Source organism: Trichomycterus rosablanca, chromosome 5 (assembly GCF_030014385.1).
Source record: "Trichomycterus rosablanca isolate fTriRos1 chromosome 5, fTriRos1.hap1, whole genome shotgun sequence".
Lineage (NCBI taxonomy): Eukaryota > Metazoa > Chordata > Actinopteri > Siluriformes > Trichomycteridae > Trichomycterus > Trichomycterus rosablanca.
The window spans coordinates 21732382-21745281 of NC_085992.1; the positions used below are offsets into that span (position 1 = coordinate 21732382).

At 37.4% G+C, this 12900-nt stretch overlaps 1 protein-coding gene across 1 annotated transcript in view; it reads left to right on the forward strand.

Moving 5' to 3' along the window:
- Nucleotides 1-12900, forward strand: part of bcl2l11 (BCL2 like 11) — a 43919-nt gene that overhangs the window by 14043 nt on the left and 16976 nt on the right. The window contains exon 3 of the mRNA XM_062995445.1: nucleotides 5030-5127. Within this exon, the coding sequence (XP_062851515.1) occupies nucleotides 5030-5127 (98 nt within the window). The remainder of the gene's footprint in view (nucleotides 1-5029; nucleotides 5128-12900) is intronic.

The window sequence follows — 12900 nt, forward strand, 5'->3', positions numbered from 1 at the left end:
CCACCAAATACATGCTTGCACATGTACTGCTAATGTCTTGTCTAAGCAAAAGTATTCACACCCCCACCAAATACATGATTGCACACACACAATCATGGCAACACAGTCCATTATGGCAACAACTTAGCTACACCTTAGCAACTTCCTTTAGAAATTGTCTTAGAAACCAACCTTAGAAATTGCTTAACTTTACCTAAGCGGTTAATATTTTACCATAGCAACCACCTAGGAACTAGGAACCTAGGAACATACTAACCACCCCTATGTCCTACCACCCACCTAGCAACACCTTAGAACCCACCTAGCCACACCTTTACAACCACCTAGCTACACCTTAGTAACCACTTAGTAACAGCTAATCAACCACCCAATACACCTTGGTAATTTCCTATCAACACTTTAACAACTACCTTAAAACAGCTTAGCAAGCCCTTAGCAACTAATCTGTTAGTATAGCAACTGACTAGCAATAACTTAACAACCAGCTACCAACAGCTTAGCAACCTCAGTACATCTTGGCAACTGAGTGGCAAAACTTAGTAACCACTAATCAGCACCTTAGCAACCATTTTACAACAAGTAAGCGCTTAACCTGCTACCATGGCAACTACCAAGCAACCTTAGCAACCACTTGACATCATCATCATCTGTCTAGCAACTATATGGTAACAACAACCTGTTGCCATATCAGTTGTATAAATTAGCAACCACCTAAGAAACCTTAACAACACAGGATTTTCAGGATTTATTCACATAATTTGCCTTTCTATTTTTAAACTGAACCACAATCAGGCAGACAAAAGGTGACCATAATACTGGAAAATCAATACATAATTCTATTTTTACTAAGAGATGAAATGGCAACTTCTGCACTAAAAAGCAAGTGACCCCTATAAGCAAAACAATGGTTAATAGAATGATATGTTGTAGGACAAGTGGCAGTCTCTAAACCATTTGTAAGGATGGTGAACATGCTTGGCATGGGTTAAGACATAGAAACATTTCACAGTAGACTAGCTTTGTACATTAAATAGAGTTGAAATAACTAAAATCTATCTACCTGTGTGTGTGTGTGTGTGTGTGTGTGTGTGATCAATTCAACTTTATCTTTGTTTCTGCGTACTTCATCTGGAACTCATCTGGTGTATCAGGAGCAAGCATGGTTTAAATCATGCCATAAAACCTAAATTTTAGTTAGTAATAGTTTGAATAATAAATAAAGTGTTAACCATATGACAATGTTGTTGTGAGTTACATTCGTATTCAATTCCCTTCATATTTAAACTATTTGTAAATCTAAAAGCAGAATCCACTTTCACATGAAAGTGGAATTAAGTAAACTGAAAAGTTTACTTAATTCCATGATAAATTTATATGAAATATAATAATAAATAATAAATAAACAGGCCTGATATAAAGCATTTTTCCTTTACCTTGTCTACTTACCTTTTTCACTGATTAGCTTGTGTCAAGAACCGGCAACAGAATGTGAATGAAAATAAAGAATATTGATTACACTCCCTAAGCCCACACAGCACTTATAATATGCATACACACACCTTGTGGTTTAACCAGTTGTTCACAATTAACTGTTGCCAAATACAGTGGCAGCCTTATTAGTGGTCTTTCTTGTACAGGAGCATGCAGAAGCTGAAAGAACAGCTGCCTTCACACCAGATTGTCAATATGCTGACAATGCCTGTATACAATGTGTTGTAGGTAGAAGGAGATACTTAATTTCTTACAACTAAAGATTGTTGTTGTGGAGATCTACAACAAGTGCCAATATGGAGACCAATAAGTGTAAACTGAGTTTTAAACCCATTGTCTTTTTGCACAGTTTGTTGTGTTGTGTATTTTATTTTAATGAATAATATTAGTTTATCCTATTCATCGTAGCAGATCAGTGGCTTCTGTCGCACCCTAAAAGCCTGATTTATTAAGTGCTGCAGAAATGGTTGTCCATTCCACAGTTTCTATCATTTTTGCCTAGGAATTTAGACTCTTTTTAAGTGACCATTGTTTTTTTTTTTTACCTCCCTGACTAAAGCTCTTGTTGGCCAGATGCCCAATTTGCAAACACTAGAATTGTTCAATATTGTGCCAAGCTTCTTCCATTTCTTTTCCTGTGAGCCTTATAATTACTTTATACACTGAAAACATTGGACATACATATCAACATCTGTCTGAGGTTTGGTGCCTTCCACTCATAGTGTGTTTGTGTATCTGTGTGTGTACGCATGTGTGCCAGTTATAGTTGTCATTTACTTGTTACATAATTTTTTAACTTTTTTTAATTGAGTAGATTAAGCATTGACAGTATAGTCTTTTTTACAGATATGTGTATTTATTTATTTAGTTCACAGTTTTACTTTACTAATTCATAATGGGTGGAAAAGCAACTTAAACATTATTTACACACATATTTATGTTATATTATAATATATCAGAAACCCTAAATTACAGTAAATCATATATATTTTATTTTAAATCATATATATTTTATACATAATATAATAATATATATTAGATATATTGTGTATATGTCCTTTACTCTAGTGTATTATTTTTGAACCAGATAAATGAACCAGATGAACCAGAACTTAGAAATTCTGTTCACTGAATATTCTATTTATTTGTTTGCTGTTTGTTTTGTGATAAAGTTTATTAAAATCCATTACATTTTTAATAACTTCAAAAAGCCTGAGAAGTGCATGATCTGCTTCCACTGTGATTAAATAAAATACATGTGTGCAAACAAAATTCCCATTCATGTGCTTATTTTGTGTGTGGGTGGATGGATGTGTGTTTGAGTCTGTGTGGTGCCGAGATATCAGCTGTAACATGAGTGTGTGAATTTTCTCAGTTGACTCTTGGCCTCCAGTGTCAGTGCTATTGTATGTTTTTCACTCTTATTACACTTGTCAATATTAGAAACAGCCTCATCCACATGACCTGAGAAAAAGACACACAGGTTTTTCCACATAATGTTTAAATAAGAACACCCACGTTAATTTCCTTTAAACCTGGCCAAGTAAACGACTTTTTGCACAGATTTGTTATATAACCACTTAAGTCTTGGTCACTTTATACTTGCCAATCTTAATACTGTTATTTAAATTGCCTATGGCAATACTATACACAATAATAGCCTATACACAACAGGCTTCCTTTTATCTTTCATCTACAATAAAGACTTTTTACAGTGCAATGTTGTAAATGCCAAAATTGATGAGGTGTAATTATTTGGCTTTCATCTAAACTACTGAGTGGTTGAGCAAAATCCAAGGTGGTGGAATGCTAAATTAGCTCTTTCAGACAGGGTGGTGAAGGAGTGTAGTAACCTCAGTGACTCATGCAGGGTTTACAGTGAACTGAACAAGGTGAATTGTGAGTGTGTTTTGAGTAATATCTTGTTATGTAAATCCCCTTTTCTTCGAATCATTTATTAGAACAAAGCAGTATTATGAATGGAAACAGTTTGAAAAACAAAGGTGTAAAATCTTTGAAATACTAGGATACTTTGCATAAATCATTTATTTTTAAAATATGACAGAGAAAATGAATTCATGTTCAAAAACATAATTTTTAAGGTCAGTAATCATAAATCTATATGAAATATAACTCTCTGGACTAATTACATTATCACTTCTAGTTCTGATGTGTTATTAATTTATGAGTTGCTGTAAAAGAAATTGAAGGCCATAAGTGTTAAGCAAAAAAGATTTTTAAAACTTTCATACGTCTGCTGTGAGAAAAACAAAATTGCTTCTCTAATTTTTGTCTGAAGTGTACAAAAGTCTACCTGGCTGGTCTACCACAGTTGTGTGGTAAGGATATATCAGACAAAAATGTCAAAAAAGTCAAAAACAAACTGAGCTAACACCAAAACCTCATGCTAATTGGTAGAGGGAGCATCAAGGTTTAGGCCTGTGCCACCATGCTGAAATGATAACAAAATATCAATTTTCTTGATTTCAAAATGAAAAAGTTTTACTTCTGTTAAAATGTGTCATTACTTGCCAAAATATAAAATAGAGTATACCAATAATAATAATAATAATAATAGTAAAAAAAAGGGAAATGTAATTTTTTTCTTTAAACTGCGTCCTAGTTTTAAAGTCATTAATTGTATTTTGTATTAAGGTTTTTGGTCTAATGGTGAGGATAAGCAAGTGCTTAGAAAACAAATCGGTTATCACAGCTGACATGACTTTTTTCAACATTATTTCACAGTGTAACAAATCATTATGTTGAATATAAATAGTTATTATAAATAATAGTTTATAATAGTTATTATAAATATTAAATATTAAATGATGCAACTGAGCAGCAGGCACATTTAAAGTCAAACACTGTGAAACACACATAGTATTGGTGTCATACAGGTACAAGGTCGTGGGCACTTGGGGCCATGTCTGTTTTCCTTTTTTTAATCATTCGGCTTACAGTTTACCTCCCAACATATGCCAGTAGTGTGAATTGCTCTCATTGGGATGATTGAGTGAGTAGGTGAATTGGTAAGTGCTTTATGTCCTGCAATGAATTTATGGCCTGTCCAGGGTGTCAGGTCTTGCATCCAGTGTTTTGATGATAATCTCTGAATCAGAATAAAGCACTTGCTTTAGAGTTATAAATGCTCATCAACACTAACCTTCAAACAATTCCTTTTTCTGTATTGTGTGAATTGTGTTACACCATGGACATATACATCATGCACTTAAATGTGGATCTTTTTGTATAGGTTGTTTACCGGGTTAAAGCATTGTCTTTCTTAAGACTAAAATATAAAATATCTACAGGTACATACATTTAATGAATCAGTGATTTGTAAATCTCCAACTATTTGTCATACATTATTACATCTTTTGTTAACCACTAGAGGGCATAATGCTTGTGTTCGGACAGTCCATATTTCCTTGATGGAACCAAAGCATGGTTTTCCACAGAGCGAGGTAAGCTTAAACAGTTGTATTGACTGACAGTATTGGGAGTATTTCCTTGACCATTCTCTATGTAACTTTTGAAGCTGTGTAAGTCACTAAAGAATGAGGCTTTGAAGGTGGAGGCAGACCTCAACATCCCTTCCTATTGCATCAAGACTCCTATCCAAAGCAAAGCACTGAGGTATAGGACTATTCATTTCATCACTATATTGACAGTGTTGGTCTATTGTTCTTGTAACTGCCTTATTTGATAGTGCAGTGTCATATCATATGCCACAGACTGCTGTTAGCTGAAAGAAACCTTTATATTTGGTAAGTAGCTCATTTTTCAACTAAATTAAATATTTAAAATTATTATATTTGGTATTATATTTGGTTTGTTATTTCTGTAAAAACCATATTTAGATACATTTTTAAGTAGGAAAGTATAAAAGATATATAAAAGGAGTACATAAGAGGTAGAAATTGCTCTGTCATGCTGATTGAATTAGAAGAGCAGACTGGTTGCTTTAAAAGGGGTTGGTGCTTGAAATCATTGTCTTCTTTTGTTAACCATGGTTTCATCCAAGGAAACATGTGCAGTCATGATTGCTTTGCATTAAAAGTGGTCACACACAAGGACATAGCTGCTTATAAGATTGCACTTAAATCAACCATTTATCGGATCATCAAGAACTTTAAAGAGAGAGGTTCAGTTGCTGTGAAGAATGCTTCAGGGCACCCAAGAAAGTCCAGCTAGTAAGTGCCAGGACTGTCTCCTAAAGAACCACCACTGCAGAACTTGCTTAGGAATGGCAGCAGGCAGGTGTGAGTGCATCTGCATGCACAGTAAGGCGAAGGCTTTTGGAGGATGGACTGGTGTCAAGAAGGAAAGCAAAGACGCCACTTCTCTTCAAGGAAAACTTCAAGGACACACTAATATTTTGCAGGAAGTATAGGTGCAATCTTGGAGAAGGACAGAAAAAGATTAAACTGGTTGAGAGAGCAAGTTGTGTCTTTGTGGAGGAGGTGGGAGAGAGGAGGATAATGGCCAAGCTGTCATCCATCCTGAACAACACCTCTCATTAACTGCAAAAATATGTAGAGGCTTTTACAAGCTTCTTCAGCGCCAGATTCCTCCAAACTTTGTGTAAGAAGGAGAGCTGCCTTGGGTTGATAATGTCATCAGCGATCAGACTATAACAATAACTTACACAGTTTTGTGGTCATTGTCACCTCACCATCTCACATTACAGCAGTTTTTCATATACAGTAGACCCTTGACTTACGAATTTAATTGGTTCCAAAGGGCTGTTCCTAAGTCAAAATGTTTGTTAGTTAAACCTATTTTTCCCATAAGAATGAATGTAAATAGAAGTAATCAGTGCAAGACCTCCCAAACCACCCCCTTACCTAACCTTTCTAATGTCTTAAATGGTCTTTTTTGTTATACATATAAGTAATGTATATTTTCCCTTAAATCTTAAATTATAGAATAGACATTACTGTAATAAACAATAATAAACAACAATACACAGTAGTACTGCACTGTACATAAACACACATCACATTTCAGTACAGTACGTGTGCTGTACCATACACCATAATACATTGTATGTACCAGAAACAACAATAACTCTCATATTTCTCTATTATTTCCCTCTTTATTTCAATAGCGCTATATTTTGTAGGTGTAATTTCATGAAAGAATAACTTCCTTCTTCTCTCTTATTCAATGTCCCCTCTGTCTGATACACAGTGACGGCTACTGGCAGGAGTAATTATACAACAACAAAAAACTGCGCTTTCTCTGCACCTTCTCCGGGGACATTTTAATATAGAATTTTACAAAATATAAAGAAAACACCGGAAAAACACTGTCTGCTGTCCGAATGTTCACTCACTGTAATTAAAATAAATAAATGAACAAAAACAGATGGAGAATGAAGAGAAGAAGACCAAATATGCCAAGAACCTGCCAAAGCAATTAGCCATGTTGGCAGGTTCCTACACAGAATAAAACACTATATACTGCACGGTTTCTTGAGTTGCAAACAACTACATTACGAACGCAGTAACAATCCACATATGCAAGGACATGATTCCTCTATAGACAGTCCAAAAAGAAGACCAGACCTGTGGTCAAGTTGTAAAATGGAGTTTGCAAATGTCGTTTTATTTGTTAAAGGGAGAGGTAAGAGTAATTGTGCAATATTTAACATTTTACGTGTACTGATTCTATCATATATAGCAAAGCAAAGCTTATAGTACTCAAAACCTTCATTATATACACTATATTGCCAAAAGTATTCGCTCGCCTGCATTCACACGCATATGAACTTTAGTAACATCCTATTCTTAATCCATAGGGTTTAATATGATGACGGCCCACCTTTGCAGCTATAACAGCTTCAGCTCAAGCGCAAGGCTTTCCACAAGGTTTAGGAGTGTTTACAGGAATTTTTGACCATTCTTCCAGAAGCGCATTTGTGAGGTCAGACACTGATGTTGGATGAGAAGGCCTGGCTCACAGTATCCGCTCTAATTCATCCCAAAGGTGTTCTATCGGGTTGAGGTCAGGACTCTGTGCAGGCCAGTCAAGTTCTTCCACACCAAACTTGCTCATCCATGTCTTTATAGACCTTGCTTTGTACACTGGTGCGCAGTCATGCCATCCACAAACTGTTCCCACAAAGTTGGGAGCATGAAATTGTGCAAAATCTCTTGGTATGCTAAAGCATTAAGAGTTCCTTTTACTGGAAATAAAGGGCCGAGCCCAACTCCTGAAAAACAACCCCACACCATAATCCCCCCTCCACCAAACTTTATACTTGGCACAATGCAGTCAAACAGATTTCAAGACAGAGAAGCATGATTTATCACTAAAGAGAACACGTCTCCTCTGCTCTAGAGTCCAGTGGCGACATGCTTTACACCACTGCACCTGACGCTTTGCATCACGCTTGGTGATGTAAGACTTGGATGCAGCTGCTCGGCCATGGAAACCCATTCCATGAAGCTCTCTACGCTCTGTTCTTGAGCTAATCTGAAGGCCACATGAAGTTTGGAGGTCTGTAGCGTTTGAAAGTTGGCGACGTCTGCGCACTATGCGCCTCAGCATGACCTCGCTCTGTCATTTTGTGTGGCCTACCACTTCGTGGCTGAGTTGCTTTCAATCCCAATTGCTTCCACTTTGTTATAATACCACTAACAGTCGACTGGAATATTTAGTAGCGAGGAAATTTCACGAATGGACTCGTTGCACAGGTGGCATCCTATCACGGTACCATGCTGGAATTCACTGAGCTCCTGAGAGTGACCCATTCTTTCACTAATATTTGTAGAAGCAGTCTGCATGCCTAGGTGCTTGGTTTTATACACCTGTGACCATGGAAGTGATTAGAACACGTGAATTACTTTTGGCAATATTGTGTACATAGTGAAATTAAAATGTTTTATATTCTAGGTACTTATGACAGTAGAATAAGCCATAGACATATAAAAAGTCCCAGTCATACAAAAAAATAAAACATACCGTGATATACTGTCAAACTGTCAGAATCTTAAAAAATACTGTGATACAAATTTTTGGTCATACCGCCCAGCTCTAATGGCTGGTATAAATTTAATAATACTACAGGCTAACATAGTATGTGTCAATATTTATTTATAATAAATACCACAATGATTACCATTAAAGATGAATTGTACATGAAAGGCAGTTCTTTAAATAACAGTACTTGAAGATGTATGCAAACATTTGGGCAAGACACAATGTTTCTGTGACATATGCATCACTGCCAGGGGGACATGTCAGCTTAACACCAACCCTTAGCTTATTTCTGCTTGTAGGAAAGAACCTCAGAATTTTTTGCTAAAGGATGCAAATTCAGTTGTAATTATACAGCTTTTGGGCATGCTCTTTAAAGCTATCCAGCTGTGCCTGCACCACACCTGTCTGAGCAAAAGTATTCACACTCCCACCACCTACATGCTTGAACGCAAACACAGAGTCACCTGCATGACCAAAAGTATTCGGACACAACTAACTGCATGACCAAAAGTATTTGGATTCCACCAACTGCATGCCTGCACTGACACACACACTCACCTGCCTGACACACACTGACACACACACTCACCAGTATTCACACCCCTACCAACTATATTCATGCACACACAATCACAGTCACCTGCATGACCAAAAGTATTTGGACACCACTTACTGCATGCTTGCACAGACACACAAAATCTCTTATTTAAGCAGACGTATTTGCACCCCACCAATTACATACTCCCAAGGGACAATATCACATATCCCACCAAAAGTATTCAACCCCTCCTCACATACTGCTAAGCTGCAATCACACTCACATTTTTTCAGGGAATGCACCTCTAGTTATTCTTCTCATTATTATTATTCCGCACTTTTTTTGTCCACAATTTTCTAAATATTGATGCTCTTCCAACTCTAAAACATCTCTCGTTGATGACATCATGGCTTGTATACAACTCTTGGAAATGTGCACCCGTTCACTTGCCACACCCGTTCTTATTCCCCTTTGTTATGCAATTTTTTAAAAGGCACATTGATCCACTGTACTTCAGCTTAATCGATAGACACCTTTTCAGATATACTATCTCAGGGCAGGACCACCACCAAAAGTTGTTTTGACTTGCATTTGTTTATTTGTTTTTTCCCCCATCATCCCTTATTCCTCCCTTTCATTCCCATTCATTTTGCCTTAATTAAAAACACTATCTTTTCTTTACCTGACAAACACCAAAATTGATGTGCACCCTCATTGCATGTCATCAAGCTCTAATCTACAAACATACTCACCCATTTCTCCTTTTATTCATCCCTTAATCCTCCCATTTACCCACACACAACAACAAAAGCAAAAGTATTTACACCTCCATCAATTACGTGTTTGCATACACACAATCATCTATCAGAGCAAAAGTATTAGTAAGTACCCCTTCCCTAGCACACACCCTAGCAACCACCTAGAAAACCATAGTAACCACCCACTAGCACTATAACAACCACCTTACAAACTATAGCACCCTAGCAACAGCTTGGTAACCCCAGTACATCTGAGCAACTGCATATCTACACCTAAGCAATCAATTCATTACCATAGCAACTGCCTGTGATCACCTATCAACCATCCTCTTTATCCTATTACCCACTTAGCAAAACCTTAGGAACCACCTAACAACATCTTAGCAACCACTCAGTGTGCCTTGGCAACTGCAAAGCAACATCATAGCAACCACAGTTGCTAGTTTGAGTACAACCTCCTTGCCGCTGCAGCAGCACCTTTATAGAATTTAGCACTTTTTTACACTTGTGTCCAATACATTAAATGCAGTATAATGCATTATGCCCCCTTGGGCAAAGTCTTCAACCCTGGCAATTTGACAATAGTGGTGCTTCAACCTTTTGATCAGTGGCCTGGTACCTTAACCGCTAAGCTACCACTGCCCCAACTCCCACTGTCTGGCTGAGGATAGTGGTCCTTTATAACTCCTCTGTAAAAATTTTAAAATGGCCAGGGTAAAGATGCAGTCAGTTTTTTCACACACGTCGGAGTTGTGTGCTAGCTTGTGGCTCCAAATTGTAAATAATATTTTTTGCCTATTTTTAAAAGTAGAATAATGGAGGCTAACCTTCCTTTAGGCAAGCAAGGCCTGAAGTTCCTTAGATGGCCTGGGTTCTTTTGTAACTTCCCGGATTACTTGCTTTTGGGTACATTTGTAGGCTGGTAACTTTTGAAAAGATGTATTACTGTTTTGTCCATTTAAAGAAAATGTGTTAAATTAAAGTGTTTTTATGTTTAATTTTAACAGGGCTGGTAGTAAATAACCCATATGTCTAGTCAAGTTAAATACAATTATAAGTTAAAGTTGGTTAATTGTTTGATTGAATAACTAAGAAGGCAGTGAGCTTGTGTGGCTTAACGATAAGAGGTGCACTGCAAGTAACAACAGTGCCTGAATTCTGGGGGTTTTATTCCTAGACTGATCTCACAAATAGAGAAGGTGCATGGGGTAATGTAAACCTAGCCATTGGGGGACACATATCAGGGCACCCTTATTGCCTGTACCAAGCCTGAATAAATAGGTGGTCTGCATCAGGAAGGGCATCTGGAGTCAAAAAAAGAAAACTGTGCCAAAGGGCATCATTTTACACAGGGCCAACTGGTATTTCATAACTCATTTTAAATTTAAATAAAATGACTAAATTACAATGTCAATGGAGATGCCTTGCTGACAGACAAACCTAATTGTTTCTTTGCTTGCCAAAGGGGAAGGCAGCAGAGACAGTCACAACACACCCACCAGCCTCCAACAGCCACACCCTTACTGCACAGGAGCATGATGTAAGGCATGTGCTCAGAGAGGTGAACCCAAGGAAAGCTGCTAGCCCCGGAATGCTCCGGCATGACGGAAAGGGTGTTGAGAAAATGAGCAGACCATTTGTCAGTGGCCCTTGCAAAGATTTTCAACATATCTCTGTCTAATGTCATCATCCCACTTTGTCTGAAGTATACCACAATTATTCCACTGCTGAAAAGGATTTCATAAGTAGCTTCAATGTCTACAGTCCAGTCCAGTACATCAATCATCACAAAGTGTTTTAAGAGGTTGGTCTTGCAACGCATCATCGTAGAGCGAATAGGTGTTCATACATACATGCCGTCACCACTGCGATATGCTCAAAATGTCCCCCCCCAATATACTGATGAAAAAAATATAAAAACAGTAGAACCCCTTCACTCGTCCACCTCTCTATTCGTACCACTCTAACTTTTTCGGATAAAATTCAATTGTTGCCTCAGAATTTGGACCATACCATGCGGCTCTTGTTTGCAAAACACCATTTGTACAAGCTCTGCAAAACATTGTGTTATTTTATTGCTTTTCTTTGAAAACAATCATGGTAATCATGGGTCCAAAATTACTGGTGATTTAACCAACTCTAAAAGGAAAGCAGTGAAAACATTAATTGAACTAAAAAAGGAACCCATTGCAAAGTTTGAAAATGGAACTTGTGTCTCAAACCTGGCCACTCAATATGGTACAGAAAAACTGTACAGACTGAAAAAAAAGATGCAATAAAAGGGGCTAATATAGTGAAGAAAGTGATTGTTCTTGTTGTGAATAGGTCATTTATAATTGAAGGTATGGAAAAACCTTTGTTAGCCTGAATTGTTGAAAAACAATTGGCTGGTGACTGTGTTTCTAAAATCCCTCCATCCTTCCTCCTCTCCATCTTTCACTTATGCCATCAGCTTCCCCCAGTACAAGTGCAGTTATTATTTCGTGTACATTTTTATTTAGATTTTACAGTTTTCATGTATGATTTTATGCATTAAGTATTATTATAAAGGTTTATTTAAGCAATCAATCTGGAATGGATTCATCCAATTAACATCTTTGCTTATGGAAAAAAATTGATTCAGAATCCGTACAACATCCATACAGCCATTCAAACAGCCTCCTGGAACAAATTGTTTACAAATAGCAAGGTTCCACTTTCACCAACTTAGGACCTTCACAACCCATCTGCAACTGGATCAAGGAACTGCTGACTAACCGCCCCCAGACTGTCAGATTAAGCTCCCACCTCTCCACCACCATCACACTCTGCACTGGTGTCCCACAAGGCTGTGTGCTAAGCCCTCTCCTCTTTGCCCACTACACTCATGACTACTCCAATCAACAACATCATCAAGTTCTCAGACAACATATCTGTGGTTGGAAGGAGACGAGACAGCCTAGACAGGGATGAAATCTGTAGACTGGTAATGTGGTGTTCAAAAAACAATCTGTATCTCCTCAAAAACAAAAAACTCCATATAATAGACTTCCAAAAGAATAGTGCAGAACCCAATTCTGTATACATTAATGGGGACTATGTAGAAAGGGTCCCTGTTTTTCAATTTCTGGGCACACACAGCGGTGA